Source organism: Salmo salar, chromosome ssa02 (assembly GCF_905237065.1).
Source record: "Salmo salar chromosome ssa02, Ssal_v3.1, whole genome shotgun sequence".
Lineage (NCBI taxonomy): Eukaryota > Metazoa > Chordata > Actinopteri > Salmoniformes > Salmonidae > Salmo > Salmo salar.
In genome coordinates, this window is record NC_059443.1 from 39,344,110 (window position 1) to 39,366,050 (window position 21,941).

At 42.8% G+C, this 21,941-nt stretch overlaps 1 protein-coding gene across 1 annotated transcript in view; it reads left to right on the forward strand.

The window, feature by feature from the left end:
• Positions 1–21,414, forward strand: part of LOC106582899 (mannosyl-oligosaccharide 1,2-alpha-mannosidase IA) — a 218,701-nt gene extending 197,287 nt beyond the window's left edge. Inside the window, exons 5-12 of the mRNA XM_014166496.2 lie at positions 10–104; positions 3,990–4,113; positions 4,634–4,727; positions 6,129–6,244; positions 8,187–8,406; positions 14,358–14,530; positions 17,192–17,307; positions 19,299–21,414. Coding sequence (XP_014021971.1) covers positions 10–104; positions 3,990–4,113; positions 4,634–4,727; positions 6,129–6,244; positions 8,187–8,406; positions 14,358–14,530; positions 17,192–17,307; positions 19,299–19,443 — 1,083 coding nt within the window. The 3' untranslated portion in view covers positions 19,444–21,414. The remainder of the gene's footprint in view (positions 1–9; positions 105–3,989; positions 4,114–4,633; positions 4,728–6,128; positions 6,245–8,186; positions 8,407–14,357; positions 14,531–17,191; positions 17,308–19,298) is intronic.
• Positions 21,415–21,941: the final 527 nt, after the last annotated feature.

The window sequence follows — 21,941 nt, forward strand, 5'->3', positions numbered from 1 at the left end:
TTGTTGTAGATGTTCAAGCGGAAAGTTATGGTGCTTGGGGAGAAGCTGCTACCGGCCTTCAACACACCAACAGGTATCCCACGTGGAGTCATCAACCTGGGCAGGTGAGCCTAGTTACCAGTCCCCATGACTCCCTAGCTACAGTATCCTATTATAAACACATACTGTATGAGACCTTACCAACACATTTAGCTGGATTTCATTGCAATAAGAAGGTGGTGCCCATTTTTTACTTTTGTTTGCATTCGAAATTTTTGAAATTTGCGGCCTCGTGTTGGAGCCACAAATGAAATAATGAGTTCAACCCTGATCTGTGCGGTTTTATCGGGATCCCCATATGCAAGACCCCCCCAACCCTACATAGTTTAGATACTGTACACTTTTTATGACATCTTTTCACTATCTTATCTTCTAAAAATACATCTCTCTGTCACCTCTGCCTGCCACCTGCTTCCAATTAACCCGCCTGTCTAAGCAGACAGTTGCTGGCAAATTGAATTAACGGATTCCAGAGCTAATTCCAGTTAGATGGGTAACATGGACCCTGAGTGCAGATGGGCAGGGAGGAACAATACCCATTATAAATTACAGCGACATAGGTAAAGGAACTTACATGTACAGAAACTACACAAACACACACACAACGCATATTGAACACACACGCACACACACACACACACCTACACCCACACAGCAATGGATTTCATTATAGCTCAGAGAGAAACAATGTTGCCCCTAATGTAGTACACTTATGTACAAGTACTAGATCTTTAATGTCCTCAAACACACAAACACCAAGGGAATTCAGTATAACACAATTAATATGCTGCCTATGGGCTGACTTGAAAGTCTTCGAAGTCTTCTGTTGTATATGTAGCATGTCCCATGTCGACTTTCATACAGTATATCGGGACTACTTATAGAATACGGCATGTGCTCCCAAAAGGCCTCAACACATTGAAGAACCTCAAGGTAAATACTTTGTAGTTAGCGATGCGAACAAATTCATACAAGGAGCACAATGAATAATGCATAGAGAAAGCGTTGAACACTTGTTTGCAAGTTCCTGAATGCAAAAGCTGAGAATTATTTTTGCAAGTTTCCTAAAGTGTGCAATGTACCAATTTACAGTGCCATCAGAAAGTATCCACACCCCTTGACTTTTTCCACATTTCCACATGTTGTTACAGCCTGAATTTAAAATGGATTCAATTTAAATTGTTTGTCCCTGGCCTACACACAATACTCCATAATGTCAAAGTGGAAGCCTAAATAACTTAAGGAGTTACATTTGCTTAATAACATGTCACATAATACGGTTGCATGGACTCACTCTGTGTACAATAATAGCGTTTTTTTGGGTTTTTTTCCCTTTTTTCTCCCCAATTTTATGCTATCCAATTGGTAGTAGTTACAGTCTTGTCTCATCGCTTCAACGCCCGTACGGACTCGGGAGAGGCGAAGGTCGAGAGCCATGCGTCCTCCGAAACACAACCCAACCAAGCCGCACTGCTTCTTGACACAATGCACATCCAACCCGGAAGCCAGCCGCACCAATGTGTCGGTGGAAACACCGTACACCTGGTGACCTGGTCAGCGTGCACTGCGCCCGGCCCACCACAGGAGTCGCTAGTGCGCAGTGAGACAAGGATGTCCCTGCCGGCCAAACCCTCCCTAACCTGGACAACGCTGGGCCAATTGTGTGCCGCCCCATGGGCCTCCCGGTCGCGGCCAGCTGCGACAAAGCCTGGGCTCGAACCCAGAATCTCTGGTGGCACAGCTAGCGCCTTAGACCACTGCGCCACCCCGGAGGCGCAATAATAGTGTTTAACATGATTTTTTAATGACTACCTCATCTCTGTACCACACACATACAATTATCGGTGAGGTCCCTCAGTCGAGCAGTGAATTTCAAACACAAATTCAACCATAAAGACCAGGGATGTTTTCCGATGCCTCGCAAAATAGGGCACCTATTGGTAGATTAAAAAAATAAAAGCAGACATTGAATATCCCTTTGAGCATGGCAAAGTTATTAATTCCACTTCGGATGGTGTATCAATACACCCAGTCACTACAAAGATACAGGCGTCCTTCCTAACTCAGTTGCCGGAGAGGAAGGAAACCGCTCAGGGATTTGACCATGAGGCCAATGGTGACTTTAAAACAGTTACAGAGTTGAATGCCTGTGATAGGAGTAAACTGAGGATGGATCAACAACATTGTTACGCCATAATACTAACCTAAATGACAGAGTGAAAAGAAGGAAGCCTGTACAGAATACAAATATTCCAAAACATGTATCCTGTTTGCAATAAGGCACTAAAGCCATTCACTCCAAATCTACGGGCCCTGATGTTACTTTAGCTTGAGCAGCTAATGGTGTAGCCCCAAACTAATAAGAAGCATATTCATCAGGACTACATCTCTCTTTGCTTCCATCTCTTTATAGTTTCTCTTTTTTCTTTCCATCCACCACTAATACGTTCAGTTCCATTCATCACTTTATCACTTTCTATTAATGTAGGATTAGGTCATGTACTATAATGTAATGTAATGACATTCCATCTCACCTCCTCTGATCAGGTTAGGCATAGTGTATTAGCACGTCGTTGAAGTCGTAATTTAGACATAGACACACTGTTATTCTGAGACGGCTGCGCATATCATCCTCACAGTGCACTACTTTCATAGAGAAATAAGACAAAAGGATATGGGTTGCATCTGAAACCGCACCCCATTATCTATATAGTCTTCTACTCACTTTAGTGTACTACTTTGACCAGAACCCTATGGATCCTGGTCAAAATTATTGCACTATATAAGAACTAGGGTGCCATTTTGGACGCAGGCATGGTTTATTGGTGATCCTGGTTGACACTCTTGTTTAAGTCTCTAAGATGAACTTAACGCTTTCCTCAAGTCTGCAGAGGTAGACGGTGTTATTGATCTACAGAGGGTGGTAAAGCCTCCCACTCTGATCCCCAGACAAATGATGCGGTGTATCAGCTAGCATCTGGGTTGGTGCCCAAGAGGGACAAACAGATCCAGACCTGCTTAATCTTTATTCTGCGCCCTAAATGGCACCCTATTCCCTATATAGTGTACTATTTTTGTCCAGAGCCCACATGGCTTTGGTCAATAGTAGTGCACTGTGTTTTAAATAGGGTGCCATTTGGGACACACCTTAGTCTCTGTACTTTCTTCAGCACCAAAATACACAATTCTGGAGAGTGATGAACAATTGTAATATCTGACTGGATATCTGTCTCCTCGGCTCAGTGCCCTCTGAAAAGCAAGAAAGAAACAAATGATGGGCCGTTGCTCTGGGATATAAAAGAAAACACATTTTGGAGATATTGTAGGTGTTGGTGCACTAGAACCGTATAACGCTTTGGCTCCAAGACACTAAATTGCCTCAAAGACAAACCGTGGAATTGCTGAAAGTGACACCACACTGAGGTGAAAATGGAATGTTTTTCATAACTGACACTGGTGTTGAGTGTTTATCTGTACAATCTGCCTACATTTTGTAAGGACAAAGTGTAATTGTAGCATCACATCAAGTTGCAATACTGTTTATTTGCCCATTATTACAATCGAATTAAAACTTTGCAGAACGTAATGATTTTTTTTTACGCTAGCATGGATTTATTGTCTTGAGTGTGAACCAGGGTGTAATGGTGTGTGTTGACTGTGGTCCTCTCTTGGTGTGGTATGTGCTGTGACACCTGTAATGTCCAGTGTGTGTAACACTGTGCCAAGTGTGGTCCTCACTTGTCACGGTATGTTTTCTGTTCCCAGTGTGTATAACAGTGTGTGTTGACTGTGGTCCTCACTTGGCGCTGTATGTTTTCTGTTCCCAGTGTGTATAACAGTGTGTGTTGACTGTGGTCCTCACTTGGCGCTGTATGGTTTCTGTTCCCAGTGTGTATAACAGTGTGTGTTGACTGTTGTCCTCACTTGGCGCTGTATGGTTTCTATTGCAGTGGCACCAGTTGGAGCTGGGGCTGGGCGTCAGCCGGGAGCAGTATCCTGGCGGAGTTTGGAACCCTGCACCTGGAGTTTGTCCACCTATCAGAGCTCTCCAACAATGACATCTACACAGAGAAGGTATGTACTACAGTACCCACAATACTGTGAGTGACTTGGGTTGCACAAATCCAGAAACTTTCCCAGTTAGAATCGTTCAACAGGAATTTCTCAAAAACCTGGGAACTTTGGGGACGTTTTTGCCATTTTGCAACCATATGTGTGACGGTCTACGACAGAATATCAGATTTGACTAGGTAAAATATGTTAAACCGTTAACATTGTATGCTTATCAGTCATTATCAATGTGTGTTTTTCTTGCTGCAGTCATTACTATTCTTAAGAACTTCACTTTCAATTCATTTAATGGATATTTGTGAATGTTTTTAATCGGCATACTGAACATAATGGTAACTTTCATTGGACGACAACGTTTCCTTTCTAATTTGTCAGTAAGTGTCAACTTCAGGGTACAAGGACATTTAAATCAATTTAGAAGCATATGTGATGCCAAAGTTGAAATCCTCTCTACAGTTATTTGTAGTTTACAGAAAGATTGTTCGTTCAGAGCTAATGTGTTTTTTACTGTGTGGTGTTGCAGGTTATGAATATCCGAAAGCTGTTGAACAAAATCGAGAAGCCTCACGGTCTCTATCCCAACTTCTTGAGTCCCGTCAGTGGCAACTGGGTCCAACGTGAGTACTGGTCTCCACCGAAGGAGATACACATTATTATATTATTATCATGGAACATAAGGGATCTAGAATGGAACTAGAATGTCTACTAAACAGCCTGAGGGGCATTCTACTAGCCAAAGGTACAAAATCTGTGCCATGCGATATTTGGGAAGACAACATTTCACTCCACATTCTCTACTAGCCTGGTCTAAAAAGTGCTATCTGGCTAGCGGGCTAGCTTCATTTCGATCACCACACTTCACTTACTGTATCCACAGGAAAGCTTTTGCCACTATACAAGCACCTCCTTTGTAATTGTAGTACAGCAGTAAAGAACGTCCTTGGTTAACCCAGTCAAAGGCAAATCGTAGACGTTTTTAAACTGTACAGGAACACTAGAATTCCATATTATTACCCCGTAGTCGCCCGTGAACTGATCTTCTAACTTTCTACACACTCCTCCGACCTTGCAGGAGCGCTCCTATTTAAATCCTTTGGGGCATCCTTGTCATCCGTCCATCCCTTTTTCTTCCTTTCTTTCTTTCACTAGCAATGTCAGTCTCAAGCAGTGCTGTAAATCGCCTCGCTCAGGGTTATTAAAATAATAATGAATCCAATTACGTCGAGAAATTGAATCTTTTCCGATTCATCTGAAAGGCAGAGGAATGGGAGATGCCGAGATGGCATCTGAAGATGTGGGCCTGAAAGTCCTAATCTGGCTGATTATGGGGATAATTGTTGTTGTGGGTGAATGGTTAATGAAGCAGGTAGATAAGGAGGAGAGGAAGGAGAGGGACAGTGGGTGTTCAGCCCAGCCTGTGTTTTTGTCAGCATGGGCACATGGGGCACAGAGCAGAAAGCACGGATTCACACAGACCTCTCCCACAGTCTCTGGTGTTCTGTTGTCAAGGGCTAACAGAACGCTGCGTGATAACCTTTCACAGTGTGTAGGAGTGTGTGGTGGTGGAGGGCGGGCGGGCGTGCCTGCATGGATGTGTGTGTGGATGTGTGAGAGCACAAAAACGTCTCCAACCCGGTATCTTATCCAGAGTATTTAAATTAGCATGAAATTGAGTGGGAGGGGAAAAAATGTATATCTGAAGTTGTACTAATCAATTATTATTTTTATTTAAATTATAACCACAACTGTGTGGGTACGTGATAAAGCTAGCCATAATGACCATGTTATTTTCTGTGCTAAGGCTACCCCGAGTATGAATCTACAAATCAGTCAGTCTGTCATACCCCACAAGAGATTCTCACGTACACTCTGATTCTATTTGACTGGTTGGTTATTGGGTTTAGTAAACCCAAGGTCGCCTGCCTGTGAGACTGCAGAGTAATGTTTGTGAAAAAGACCCCCCCCCCCGTGTGGAGATAATGAGATAATGTCAGATTTCTCTCTTTTTCCTCTCCCAGATCACGTTTCCATTGGCGGCCTGGGGGATAGCTTCTACGAATATCTGATCAAATCATATTTGATGTCAGACAAGACGGATGAGGAGGCTAAGACGATGTACTATAGTGCTCTGGAGGTAGGAGAAATTCCATATAGGACGCAGAGAGGGACCTACTGCTGTCGTCAGGGGGCCGCTCTATCTCAGCAGGCACTGTTGAGAATGGATATATGCAATATGGAGGGATATATGGATGGAGGGAACAAAGGAAAGGAGGACTGGGGTCTGTTATCGCTGTAGTTTTAGAGTTCAGTGTCCTTTTACGGTATGTCATAACAAGTATCAGCAACCTGTGATGCACAGACACACACACGACACATGCACACGCGTGTAAGTGTGCACACAAAGTCACAAACATACACACAAACATGCACATGAGCTAACACACGCATACATGCAAGCGTGCACATGCAAATATGGCACCCCTACACACACACACTCTCACACCACACATACACACTCACAAAACATGGCACGACACACACAAACACACAACCTCCTCCACACACGCACACCTAATCCCTCAGCCATCAATTAGCACAATATCTTCTCCTTAAATACCATTGACAATAGTCTTTTAGGCTGATGAGACTATTTGCTCATTGGAGGGTCAAGCCAGAGGCAAATACATTAATTATAGACAATCTCTCGCCTGTGGCCTGGTATTTAAAAGAGTTATAGTTTTCTGGTATCTCTAGCGTAGCTAGTACAAGAAATACTTGCTAGGTTTTAGGATCGTGGGTTTGAGTCCCGCTGGTGCCACCCATAAAAATGACAATGATGGGGATCGATGTCATGTGCTAGAAGCAAGATTAACTTTCGAGGAGAGAGAGAGAGAGAGAGAGAGAGAGAGAGAGAGAGAGAGAGAGAGAGAGAGAGAGAGAGAGAGAGAGAGAGAGAGAGAGAGAGAGAGAGAGAGAGAGAGAGAGAGAGAGAGAGAGAGAGAGAGAGAGAGAGAGAGAGAGAGAGAGAGAGAGAGAGAGAGAGAGAGAGAGAGAGAGAGAGAGAGAGAGAGAGAGAGAGAGAGAGAGAGAGAGAGAGAGAGAGAGAGAGAGAGAGAGAGAGAGAGAGAGAGAGAGAGAGAGAGAGAGAGAGAGAGAGAGAGAGAGAGAGAGAGAGAGAGAGAGAGAGAGAGAGAGAGAGAGAGAGAGAGAGAGAGAGAGAGAGAGAGAGAGAGAGAGAGAGAGAGAGAGAGAGAGAGAGAGAGAGAGAGCTTTCCAAAGAAAGACAAACTCTGGCAGGAGACGTTGCAACAGGGGTGGGAGAAACTTCAAGTGTCCCTATTATCTCTCTCCTGTTTCGCACTCTCCCTCTATCTCTCCTTTGTTTCCACCAGATTTCCACTTCTCTCTCTCTCCTGGAATCAGAATAGAATGTGTTATAGGATGTATAAATAATTCCGTACATAAATGCAGACACACATACCAATATGGACACGTTGTTCACGTTGGTAATGTGCATAGATAGTACGTCTACAAAACATTTATCCACAGACCATTTTGGATAGGACAAGCCATACAACAACTTGGGTACACACAAATTGAAGCCGCTGACATCCCAGCACTGCCATGGCACATGTGCTGTAGATAGAAATGTATTCCAGACCTTCCAATTGCTTCTCCAGTATTTCTTCTTAGATCAGATTTAAATTGAAAAACTATTGCGGCCTTTTTTTTTTTTTATTGTCAGTGTTTCGCCATCTCATTTTCAGAGTAACAGAAGCATTCAGAACCCACAGAGTTGAAATCATACATATAGAATGACTGGAATAAAAAGCCTGGATTCTATTTCTAAGGTCGAAATCTGTATTCTACTGTATGTGAATGGAGGTTTGTCTGTGTATGTTTTCTTGGTCTCTCACCCCCCCCCCCCGGCTAGTATAAATGCTAACCATGTTTCCCCATCACAGTTCCAGCAGGATTCAGAGCAACACCGAGTTGAAAAAAATGCTTCAGTATGCAGTGAATTAATATAGATTTATCTGTGTCTCACCCATTTATAAATGTCAATCGTCCCCCAGGCTATCGAGGCTAACCTGGTGCAGAAGTCCCCTGGTGGGCTGACCTACATGGCGGAGTGGAGGGGGGGCATCCTGGACCACAAGATGGGGCACCTGGCCTGCTTCTCCGGGGGCATGGTGGTGATCGGAGCCGACGACGGCGCTCCAGAGAAGAGGCAGCACTACCTGGACCTGGCTGCAGAGATTACACACACCTGCCATGAGAGCTATAGTAGATCTGGTGAGTAGGACTGGGAATGCATTGAGTATAGGACATCTATGTGACCAAGGACAGGTATGAGATGAGTATTTAAGGATACTGGATATCCAATGGCTGGATGTTGCTCTGTGTATTCAGAGCAATTATAGCGTTTCCTGTTATTGTCAGTGAAATTACAATGCCGTTAGACTATCTTGTTAAGTGAAGGAATTTGGTGACCCCCAGAGAAATAGAAAAATAGAAAGATCATAATAGGTTTTTGTACATAGAAGGTTCTCTTTGGTAAAAGAGGTAAATTGGTCATCAAAAAGAATGGGGGACCAAGTCACTCTTCATATAATTCATTTAAATGCCTTTATTTGTATGGCATGTTCAATGGAAACAGAGATTTAAAACTCTGAAGCGTATCGGCTGCATGGCCTTCATCAGGGAGAGATTGAGTCATATTGCAAATAAAAAAAATCTGCAGTCAATTTACATTTAATTTCCCCCTGAATTAACCAGAGAATCACTTCTAGCTGGCAGCTACACCTCAAAAGCCGGATGTAAGGCTTAATAGGGAGCTTCAGAACCTCATGTCTGTGGTGTGAGGAATAAAAGTTGTTCCAAATTATTCTTTATCATCTTTCTATACTTCAATGTGCACTCATGCTGTCCTACCAGACCTCTTTTGAAAGCAGTAATCATTTGAAGGCAGTCAGTGGTGATTCAGAATGGAGAGAAAGACCAAGATGTCTGTCATTTGTAAAATAAACGGAGAATGAGAGTCTCACAAGGACCACAGGCAAATGATTTGTAGCACAACTCAACCTGGAGAGGACGAAGATCAAACAAGAGCCAGATCCTCCAGTCTTGATGAGATTCCACACACACAGTTCATTTTACACTATTTTGGGGTTTATATGGTATATTGTTGTTAAAACTATTCTAACTATTTATATTGTTCAAGCTATTCTAGTCATGCTGTTCATATTTTTGAAGTAAAAATTACATTAAAAGGAGTAAATATCCAACTCGCAAAGAGTTAACTCTAATTGCCATTTTATTATTTTCAGTATAATTTTTTATCAACTCCCTTACCATTTTTCACTTTTCTGTGTTGTTTAAAACTAATAATCAACTCCAGCAGAGTAAACTTCTCTTTCAGTTTACTTCCTTTGAGTTATAAGGGTATAAAGCCTTATTTAAATGTTTATTGTGTAACATTATAGTTACTCTTAATGGAGGCAAAGGTACTGCGTCCCAATCAACTCAGGGAGCGTATCACTCCCGATGGTTAAGAAAACTCCCAGTAGAGTCAATTCAACCCAACACTTTTCAACTATCCTTTATTTACTGTGCACTGTCTTGGATGGAGAATGAACTCGAGGGAATCTAAAAGACTGAGAGATAAAAAAAAATGAGTTGTGTTCACTTTTGGGTTAAAAACTTGCTTGAACTTGATTTCTCGTCCTCGGCCCTGAAACTTAACGGAAATATATTATTCGGGAATCAATTTTGAGTGTTTCCACCACAGGGTGAGCAGACCGGTTTCATCCTGATAATACAGCTGATGCGACTCATCACATAACAGGTTTCTTGATATACTTAGAAGACTTTTCATCTCCCCATCCAAAAGGCACCTCCTCCTTTTTATTGCCATCCTCTGCTTTTTTTCTTCATTTTCCCCCCTTCTCATCAGAGGGCTGCTCAATATTTCACTTCCGAGCCTCTTAGCTTCTGTTGGATTGGATGCCTTTGGAGTGAGAAAGGATGTTAAAATGGTCTCTCCTTCTGCTGCACCTCTCTGCTGTCTGGATCTGTGCCATCAACACAACAGGGCCTGCTGGCCCCCGTCTTCTAGCCAAATCAAATCAAATTTTAATTGTCACATGCACCGAATACAACAGGTGTAGACCTTACAGTGAAATGCTTACTTACAAGCCCTCAAGCAACAATTCAACAATTCAGAAAATCCCCCCAAAAAAGTAAGAGATAAGAATAACAAATAATTAAAGCGCAGCAGTAAATAACAATGGCGGGGCTATATACAGGGGGTACTGGTACAGAGTCAATGTGTCAATGTGCGGGGGCACCGGTGTCGAGGTAATTGTTGTAATTATGTACATGTAGGTAGAGTTATTAAAGTGGCTATGCATAGATAATAACAGAGAGTAGCAGCCGCATGGGGGGGGGGGAGTAATGCAAATAGTCTGGGTAGCCATTTGATTAGCTGTTCAGGAGTCTTATGGCTTGGGGGTAGAAGCTGTTTAGAAGCCTCTTGGACCTAGACTTGGCGCTCCGGTACCGCTTGCCGTACGGTAGCAGAGAGAACAGTCTATGACTAGGGTGGCTGTAGTCTTTGACAAATTTTAGGGCCTTCCTCTGACACCGCCTGGTATAGAGGTCTTGGATGGCAGGAAGCTTGGCCCGTTCACACTACTCTCTGTAGTGCCTTAAGGTCGGAGGCCGAGCAGTTGCCATACCAGGCAGTGATGCAACCAGTCAGGATGCTCTCGATGGTGCAGCTATAGAACCTTTGAGGATCTGAGGACCCATGCCAAATCTTTTCAGTCTCCTGAAGGGGAATAGGTTTTGTCGTGCCCTCTTCACGACTGTCTTGGTGTGCTTGGACCATGTTAGTTTGATGGTGATGTGGACGCCAAGGAACTTGAAGCCCTATAGGCTGTCTCGTCGTTGTCGGTGATCAGGCCTACTGTACCACTGTTGTGTCATCAGCAAACTTAATGATGGTGTTGGAGTCGTGCCTGGCCGTGTATTCATGAGTGAACAGAGAGTACAGGAGGGGACTGAGTACGCACCCCTGAGGGGACCCCGTGTTGAGGATCAGTGTGGCGGATGTGTTGTTACCTGCCCTTATCACCTGAGGGCGGCCGGTCAGGAAGTCCAGGATCCAGTTGCAGAGGGAGGTGTTTAGTCCCAGGTTCCTTAGCTTAGTGATGAGCTTTGAGGGCACTATGGTGTTGAACGCTGAGCTGTAGTTAATGAATAGCATTCTCACATAGGTGTTTCTTTTGTCCAGGTGGGAAAGGGCAGTGTGGAGTACAATAGAGATTGCATCATCTGTGGATCTGTTGGAGTGCGGTAGGGTTTCTGGGATAATGGTGTTGATGTGAGCCTTTCAAAGCATTTCATGGCTACAAACGTGAGTGCTACGGGTCGGTAGTCATTTAGGCAGGTTACCTTAGTCCTTGTGCCCAAGAACACTATGGTGGTCTGCTTGAAACATGTTGGTATTACAGACTCAGACAGGGAGAGGTTGAAAATGTCAGTGAAGACACTTGCCAGTTGGTCAGCGCATGCTCGGAGTACACATCCTAGTAATCCATCCGGCCCAGCAGCCTTGTGAATGTTGACCTGTTTAAAGGTCAAATCAAATCCAATCAAATCTTACTCACATCGGCTGCGGAGAGCGTGATTACACAGTCATCCGGAACAGCTGATGCTTTCATGCATGTTTCAGTGTTACTTGCCTCGACGCGAGCATAGAAGTTATTTAGCTCATCTGGTAGGCTCGTGTCACTGGACAGTTCTCGGCTGTGCTTCCCTTTGTAGTCTGTAATAGTTTGCAAGCCCTGCCACATCCGACAAGCACCGGAGCCAGTGTAGCATGATTCGATCTTAGTACTTTATTGACACTTTGCCCTTTTGATGGTTCGTCGGAGGGCATAGCGAGATTTCTTATAAGCTTCCAGGTTAGAGTCCCGCTCCTTTTAAAGTGTCAGCTCTAGCCTTTAGCTCAGTGTGAATGTTGCCTGTAATCCATGGCTTCTGGTTGGGGTATGTACGTACAGTCACTGTGGGGACGAAGTCCTCGATGCACTTATTGATAAAGCCAATGACTGATGTGGTGTACTCCTCAATGCCATATTCCAGTCTTTGCTAGCAAAACAGTCCTGTAGTTTAGCATCTGCTTCATCTGACCACTTTTTTTTGTAGACCGAGTCACTGGTGCTTCCTGCTTTAATTTTTGCTTGTAAGCAGGAATCAGGAGGATAGAGTTATGGTCAGATTTGCAAAATGGAGGGTGAGGGAGTAAAGGTGGTCTAGATTTTTTTTCCTTCTGGTTACACATTTAACATGCTGATAGAAATTAGGTAAAGCTGATTTAAGTTTCCCTGTATTAAAGTCCCCCGCCACTAGGAGCGCTGCCTCTGGGTGAGCGTTTTTCTGTTTGCTTATGGCAGAATACAGCTCATTGAGTGGGGTTTTTGTGCCAGCCTCGGTCTGTGGTGGTATGTTACAGTTTTTAATGTCCCGTTGGTAGGATATACGCGCTTTCAGTTCGTCCCATTTATTTTCCAGCGATTGAACGTTAACTAGCAGAACAGAAGGCAAGGGCAGATTAGGCACTTGTTGCCTGATCCTTACAAGGCATCCTGATCTCTTTCCGCGAAACCTACGTTTCCTTTTCCAACGAATCACGGGGATCTGGGCATGGTCCGGTGTCTGTAGTATATCCCTCCCGTCTGACTCATTGAAGAAGAAATCCTCGTCCAATTTGAGGTGAGTAATCCCAGTTCTGATGTCCAGAAACTATTTTCGGGTAGCAGCAACATTATGTATAAAACAAGTTACGCACAACGCAACATTTTTTTTTTAAATAGCATGGTTGGTTAAGAGCCGTTAAGACAGCAGCCCTACCCTCCGTCACCATCTTTACATCCCTATATCAATTCAGACGAGAGAAAATGTCAGAACTTTTTCTGTCATTGGCTAATGTGCCTCGCTGTTGGGGAGGAGATGAAGGTTGATGTATAGAAACATAAAACAGTCAAAAGTTCAAAAGACAGATGGGCTCTCTGTCCTAAAAAGTGTTGAGAAAGTTGGAGTTAGTCGTGTGTACTGAAGTAGAAAGCAGATGATGTCAAGGAGTGAAATGCCACTGCTGCCATGGCTGCTCTCATTCCTCTCCTGCCAGATGGATGTTGTGACTGCAGTGAGTAAGTACAAAAATGTATGTACTTACTAAGGATTGCCCCTTTAACAGGCAGAACTATGTCCCCATTTGAACGTGATCCATAAACCTCTAAGATTTTTTTTAAATTCTGTCCACTGTCCCGCGACTGTCCTGCAAAATCGTTCCCTTGTCCCACATTTGGGCTTTTTACATGTGGTCACCCTAATTCCACCAGTGGAAGCTTTGCTACTGCAACATGTAACACCATCTTTTCGCATGTGAGGGGAATAACATTATTTCAACCCCACATGTGAACTTGCAATTCCACATGTGAAATATAACTGCATATCCGATATTCCAAATTGCAATTCACATGTGAGGTGTTATTCTCCTCACGTGTTAACATGTGAACTCTAAATTTAATACATGTGAAAATATGGTTTCACATGTGAAATTTAAGCTCAACGTGTGATTTCACATGTGAAAATGCACATTTTACGTGTTTTTTTTGTAAGGGTTCTGCAAACGACCTGGCAAATATCCTACTACTGTTTGGGGAAAAAACATGCGTCATGTGACATATGTAGTACTACATACTCATCCTGATTGAGATTCAAAATGTGAAATGTTGCCATGCCAATGGTCTTACCCTGAACTCCAAATCTAAAAGAAATTGCTACCCAGAGTGGCAACCATTGTGCTACTGTAGATGGGAATCCTGTTCACATGCTGTTGCTATGTCCTTCCAGAGTGGCAGAGACAGAATGTGTAGACCGTCTGGATTACAAGACCAACTGGGGAACAGGTCTTTATTGTAGAGCTCATTTTCCATGACGTTTTAGAGCGTAATGTCGGAATCCCGATTCTGTGCCAGGGCTATAGTATTTATAGTGCGTTGCTAATTCACCCACAGCTATGTGGTTCGTTTTGATTTGTTTCAGTACCTCAGACTGATTGAACAAACTATTAACTTAAAAATAAATTGACTCAAATAAAATTCCTCATCCCCCATGTTTTTTTTTAAGTACATAATTTAATCTGTTCACTCTGTGTCTCTCTAATCTCCCTTTAGCTACGAAATTAGGGCCCGAGGCATTCCGATTCGACGGTGGGGCGGAAGCCACAGCGACCAGACTGAGTGACAGATACTACATCCTGCGGCCGGAGGTCATCGAGAGCTACATGTACATGTGGAGGTTGACCCATGACCCCAAGTACCGGGAGTGGGGCTGGGAGGCAGTGGAGGTGAGTCACACAGACGTTAACGTTGCACAGTCTTCATGATGCAGCCATAATGTCACTAAACTAATGACTTGTTACTCTGGTGCTTTATCTCCAAATTATCTTCTGGTTTTATTTGTTACATTTTGATTAGCATTGAGTTTAAACTGAGTGGAGATCTGACGCTTATCCTTAAAGTGCATTTAACAAGGATGTGTAAAGAACAATAAAACCGTGATTCTAGAATGTGTTTTTGAAATATGATTAAAAACCTCAATAGAGACAATCATATCCCACATACAGATGTTGGATCTTAACTTGATCACTCTTGTGGCAGAGAATTTTCCTGTTGCATCAGGAAATTCAAATGAGTCCCTGAAAAATAGCAGTTAAGAAATGACCATACCAGACACTTTTGGATAACATAAATAGGAAACAAATAAAATAATAACAATAGGCTACACCAACAGTTTACATTCATACAGTTTCGGGTAAATTGCCATAGTAGATTTGCCATGGTAAACCATTATAAACTTTATTTCTATTGCACGGAATGTTTGTCAAATAGATACATCGCCCTTCTGTTCAAAAAGGACTACCGTAAAATCCGGACTATAAGCCGCAACTTTTTTCCCACGATTTGAACTTCGCGGTTTAAACAATGACGCGGCTAATATATGGATTTTTCCCGCTTTCAAATTTGTGGGTCCTGACAGCGTGGAGCATTGTCAAAAAATCCACTATCATCAACGGGTTTCGAAAGGCTGGACTGCTGCGTGTTGAAGAGGGCTCAGCGGGGGATTTGCCTCCGGATGAAAGTGACGAGAGCGACAATGAAAACGATCCAATATCGGATGAAGCAATTCTGAGGCTATTCAACTCCGACACCGAAGGAGATGGTTTCAGTGCACAGGAGGAGGAAGATAGTGACCAATGACTTTCTTGGTAGGCTACTGTTTACTGCTAATTATAAAAAAAATTGTTACAAGCCGTGTTTCGTTAAAGCCTATTTATTTTTGTTACAAGCCGTGTTTCGTTAAAGCCTATTTATTTTTGTTACAAGCCGTGTTTCGTTAAAGCCTATTTATTTTTGTTACAAGCCGTGCTTAAAGCCTATTGTTTCGTTAAAGCCTGTGTAAAGTTCATTTGTTTCAATGTACCGGTAGGCACCTGCGGCTTATAGACATGTGCGGCTTATTTATGTTCAAAATAAATAAAAAAAATAATTCAGTGGGTGCGGTTTATATTCAGGTGCGCTTAATAGTCCGGAAATTACGGTAAGTTGTTCTGATTACAATACCAACCGTGAGTGTTGAATTTAGTCAATCACTGAGCTGACCAACTGAGCTAATTGATCAGTTCAGTGATTGACTAAATTCAACACACCTGGTCTTCCAGGTCGGTTAAATCAAAAACCAGCATACACTGCGGCTCTCCAGGAATAGGGTTGCCTACCCCAAACTGTTAACCTTCGAGTTGTTTCGGTTTTAACCCTGTAAACCAGGGCTGTCCAAGTCATTCCATGGAGGGCCTAGTGTCTGCAGGTTTGAGTTTTTTCCTTTCAATTAAGCCCTAGACAACCAGGTGTGGGGAGTTCCTTACTAATTAGTGACCTTAATTCATCAATCAAGTGAGGAGCGAAAACCCACAGACACTCGGCCCTCCGTGGAATGAGTTTGACAGCTGTGCTGTAACCCTGCGGAATGAATCCTGTAAACACGTGGAATTAATGCGTCAAAAAAAGACATTCGTCCATGAGTCAAAGGGTACTGGTCCGGATTCAAAGCCATGCCGACTCTGGCATATGTGTGCCGGGGTTAGTGGCTGTAACCGTTGGACCACATAGGCACTGAGAAAACCAATCATTAGATAAAAAAACAAATCAGATTTCCCCCCTACGACGAAAGGGTTCAAATTGAGGTCTGACATCTGTACTGGTCTCTGTCCATGCGTATTCTCTTGAGGAACTAATGTACAGCACATATAATTGAACATGGTCAATGTCCTTCGATGCTACGTCTAACAAGGCAGTGTGAGGGCAGAACTAGCCAGGCTGATTAGCATATTACTGCCCCTTGACAAAAGCAGACTAATGCACCATAATTAACACAGACCCCTGTTCTTACTGTTGCATCTGCACGAGAAAGAAGCAAAGTGTGGGTTTTGTCAACCTTTGTGCCCCATAATTAATGCATGTGTCAGTCTGATCACACATCCCAACCCCTCGTTGTAATGGCTAAGAGGATTGGGAGCCACGTTATTAGCTTTGCCCCCATTCACCACCTCAACCCCAAACTCTTGTTCTCACTCGTGCTACTGGATGCCGTTGAATATTGTATAAGGTGCCCCAGACAAGACCTTAATATAAGTAGGCTTTATGTTTGGTGTCGTATGAGGTGAGTGTGCTGTGAGGTAAAAGAGGGTGCTTGAGGACATGGTACTAGGTTGATGCATCTGTCTCTGGCTCTCCGTAAACAACCTTATGTTCCCTTATTAGGGTTGCGCAAGTCCAGTACTTGAGAGCTGCAGTCCTACTACTGGAAGTTTGATTTGATATGAATTGCGGTCATTACATCGATAGGTAGGAAGATACGGTCTGTGCCCATTGGCTAACTACTGGTATAGTACATGCCCATTTTGACATTAACATCCCTCCTGCACTCTTCTTTCTATTCTTCTCCCCAGGCTCTGGAGCAACACTGCAGAGTCGAAGCTGGTTTCTCTGGGATCCGAGACGTGTACGCCCAGACAGTCAGCCATGATAACATGCAACAAAGCTTTTTCCTTTCCGAGACACTCAAGTAAGTCTAACATGGCCAGTCAACATCCCCCCTACTGAGAATATACCAGCAAACACTTAGCTTTTTTTGATTTGTAAATGGCTACAGAGCTTCTTCCACTAAGTGTAAGTGGCATTTACAGTTTCTGAGAAGTAGTAAGAAGTAAATGGCAATTGCAGTTTAAAGCCCCCTAGAGTCGATCGAATTAGCATAATACAAAAATCCCTATCAAAATCCGTTAGTTTAAGCTCGAGATATCTTTTTTGCACGGGCTGCTTCTCAATCCACTGCATCCACCGATGTCACCCTTCCGCATCTCCGATGAAAGGTGGCAGAGCTAGATGCGGGGTTTGTCAGACCATGAGACGTCCCGAAAAATCTGTCTTCTCACGAAGACGTCTGTAGTAGTTTTACCCCTCTATGGGAAGATGATACTCTCATGAACGCGTACATGTTGGTTGTTTTGCTCTAGGACGCCCACAAGCCTCACAAGAAAATAAAAAATAAAATAATTCCTGATCTTCCTTATATCTCTCAGATATAGGATAGACAGTTAAGAACAAACTTCCTTTAGATTTTGGGGGGAACTATCTCTTTGTTAGTCCATGTATGAAGCTGTTATTCAATGCATTTCTATGGGTTAATAGCAGTAAGGCTAAATTCAATGTTTCATCATGTCATGTCCTGACCAGTAATAGGGGTTATTTGTATTGTAGTTTGGTCAGGACGTGGCAGAGGGTATTTGTTTTATGTGGTTCGGGGTGGTGGTTTGCTTAGAAGGGTGTTTGATTTATTATTTCCGGGTTTTGGGTTATGTTCTATGTTCTCTCTAGTTTAGTATTTCTATGTTAGGTAATTGGGTGTTGGACTCTCAATTGGAGGCAGGTGTTTGTAGTTGCCTTTGATTGAGAGTCCTATATATAGGTATGTGTTTTGTTTGTGTTTTGTGGGAGATTGTTCTGTGTATAGCCTTGTGCCTTACCAGACTGTTATTCGTCGTTGTGTCTTTTGTGTACGTGTTTATTTTGGTTTCCCTTCTTTTCTTTAATAAAGAAGATGAGTGCACATTTCCCCGCTGCGTCTTGGTCCGCTTTATCCGACGGCAACCGTTACACATCAAATAATAGTTTTATTTTTATACCTTAAAGGATCCTAAAACTTAAAATCAAATAGATAAATGATCCATGGTATGACCATCTTAAAACAATTCCATACGTTAGCTTAGTAGATCCCCCCCCCCCCATCCCCCTGGCTTAGACTCCATAGGGTTTTAAAGCATGAAGAAATGTTTTCTCGTTAGCTATGGTATACACTTTCCACCCTATTGACTTGTCTGTCTATCGTGAGAACACTCACATTAGTCTAAGATATTCACACAATATGTTGAGTGCACTCAAGCACAGTATCTTAATTTCAACATTTACAGATAAACCTTATCATGAAAGGAATAGAAATTGAGGAACTCAGATTCAGCTGAAAGACTCCATTTAGCCCCCCTCTCTGACTCCGTTTGCTCTGGGCTGGTTAAGTGATGTGGACAATCCACATAGTGATGTTGTTTCAGATCGTGAGGAACGTGTGAGTGTCGTCTGGGCCCCCTTAGATTAAGAACCCGTAAAAACGTTGGTGGGAAAATGGAAAAAGCTGTGTTTTATACTAAATCTTTTCAGGAGAGATAAGATGAATTATAATTTCGATTTTTTGGGGGGGTGAAAATCTCCACACAGGCTTTAAATAAAGCACACGCTTCACCTTGCTGTTGTTCATCACGTATTGTATTCGTCAATAATTAATTCAATAGGTGTGAGACATTACAAAAGAGACTTGTTTCATCAGTAATTAATCTATCACTGCCCAACCATGATTTAAAAAAATTGTATTGGCTCCTACAATAGCATTATAGCCATGATGTATTTGTTTAGATACCCGTAGTCTGGGAGAAAACTAGCCAGCCAATCCTTTATTCTAGCCATTCGTTTCCCCAAGACACTGACTCTGTTTGTACCTCTCAGGTATCTATACCTGCTCTTCTCTGACGATGACCTGCTGCCTCTGGAGGACTGGGTGTTCAACACGGAAGCTCACCCCTTGCCCGTCGTCCGCAAGAGCTGCCTACAGGGGGAGGGAGGGACACATGACAAGACGACCTCGGAGTAGCAACCTACTGTACAACCACTGCACAACTCACCTGGATACAGACACAGAGTAACACGTATTCTTACATCACATGCATACGAACACACACATAGACACACACATGACAACATTACACACAGGTAACAACACCACAACAAGATGCAGGGCCAACGTCCCTTGGGCCCTGTCACAGACTCTCAATTCCTTTCCAGTAAAGGATCTTGTCGTATACGCTGTGATTGTATAATCTTGAGCCGGGTCGGGACTACTTCCTGCCGGCGTTACTTTCTGTGGACAATCAGGACGAACATGATTTTCATGAAAAGAGCACCTTTTTTTTCTTTTCTTCTTTCCTCTGTGAGGAAACCAAGAGTATCTTGCAGACCCAAGTGTAATGGGAAGAGTGCTGTATTATGGGCCATATTGTGTGAGAGAGAGAGAGAGAACCACTGAGCTTTTGTTTTGATTCCGTTTTTCACCGCAATCAATTAATGATTTCACTTGATCTTGTTATGGCTTTTTTCTCTGTCTCTTTGACCAAAGTTGTTTGTTTTTTTGTTCACCCCCTCATAATTCCCTTAACACATCATTTCTGTGGTGAGATTTGACCAATAGTAAGACGACAGACTAATAGGAAGGTTTGAATGGTGTTGAATATTAAATGTATAGACAATTGTGAAATGTAATACTCAAAATCCACCTTGAAAAGGATTGTTTATTCAGAGTTTCCTTGCAGAAACAGGTTAAATGAATAATAACAGGCATGGGAAAAATTGAAAACTGAAGAGGTTGTTGGGGAGAGGGAGTGTCTTACATGTCCAGGGACCATTTTTATACATTGTTTGTCTTTATAATTTGTTTAGAGTACAATACTGGTGACATATTTTCATCAGGGCAAGTCAGCGTAACTTCACATTCTGTGAGACCTGTGACTCACCTGTGACCTGTGACACAACTGTCAGTCCTGTTATTGTAACACAAGTGTCGGTCCTGTGACTGTAACACAAGTGTAAGTCATGTTACTGTAGCACTGTAGAACGAGTGTCAGTCCTGTGACTGTAATACTACAGAACGAGTGTCAGTCCTGTGACTGTAATACTACAGAACGAGTGTCAGTCCTGTGACTGTAATACTACAGAACGAGTGTCAGTCCTGTGACTGTAATACTACAGAACGAGTGTCAGTCCTGTGATCAACACCGTAACACAAGTGTCAGTCATGTTACTGTAACACTATAGAACGAGTGTCAGTCCTGTGACTGTAATACTACAGAACGAGTGTCAGTCCTGTGACTGTAATACTACAGAACGAGTGTCAGTCCTGTGACCAACACTTTAACACAAGTGTCAGTCATGTTACTGTAACACTATAGAACGAGTGTCAGTCCTGTGACTAAAACAGAAGGTCTCAGCCTGTTACTGTGACACAAGTGTCAGTTCTGTGACTCCAACACAAGTGTTAGTCCTGCTACTGTAACACAAGCACTCACAACCACCCCAGAGGCAAGATCACCACAGCTTGTCCCAGTCGCTTAGTATGACTGGGCTCAAATATGCTTGCCAAAGTTAACAGCCCTCATCGAGAGCTCCAGCTCTCTCAAATCCACAGTGGGGAAAGTTAGGCTTGAGGCTAAGGGTTTCCTAAAATGCATTCCGTAGAGGGGAATGTGAACAGCGCTTTCCTATTTCATCCTTATACGTATCATCACAGCTGTCCAATACAGAGAGAATGTGCTGTACATACCTGGATGAATGTAAGGGTCCCCTGTATTAGCTGATCTTCAGTTTCTTTTGTGATTTATTTTACTTAATTACATCGTTATTTTCATTGCTTTTTCATTTGCTTCCCTCAGGTGTTTCTGTAAAAGAGGAAAAATGTTTGACTTTAATTTTAGTTCTGGTTGATATGAATTATTGTTATTACTTATCTTTCATTGTTGAATATTTTCAAATACTGATAAAAGACCTGTGCAACTTTGTACATTTAAAGCAACTTCATTTGCTTTGTCTGTATTTTTTTTTGTCTGTCCCTAATATTACTGCTTATGGTTTTTACTGTATGGAGTGTTAAATCTATGTTTGACCTCACCTTCCAACACATTGACTGAGTGTATTTCCTGAATACACTGTCAACTTAACCTATTGATATGGAAAACCTAAGATCTTCGCCATACTTCACATATGAAACCGCATCACGTATCTGTACCACCAATGCTGCAATTGGCAAAGCTCTGCTTTCTGTAGCTTTGTGCTCCAGGTCTACCAATACAACGTTTCCTATACCTTAGCAACCAAGGCTGTCAACATCAATATCAGACAAGATCATTCTCCATAACATCAAGGTTAGAAATATTTGTTCACATTGTAGTTCAGGGCCCACATTCACAAAACCTTCTTAAGAAGCTTTTTAAGTTTTTGCGTAAGAAGTGGTTTGTGAATCTGGGCCCAAGTACACAAACCACTGCAGGGGAATGGGTGTTTGGTTGAGTGAAGTCAGTGGGTGCTTGGTTAAATGAAGCC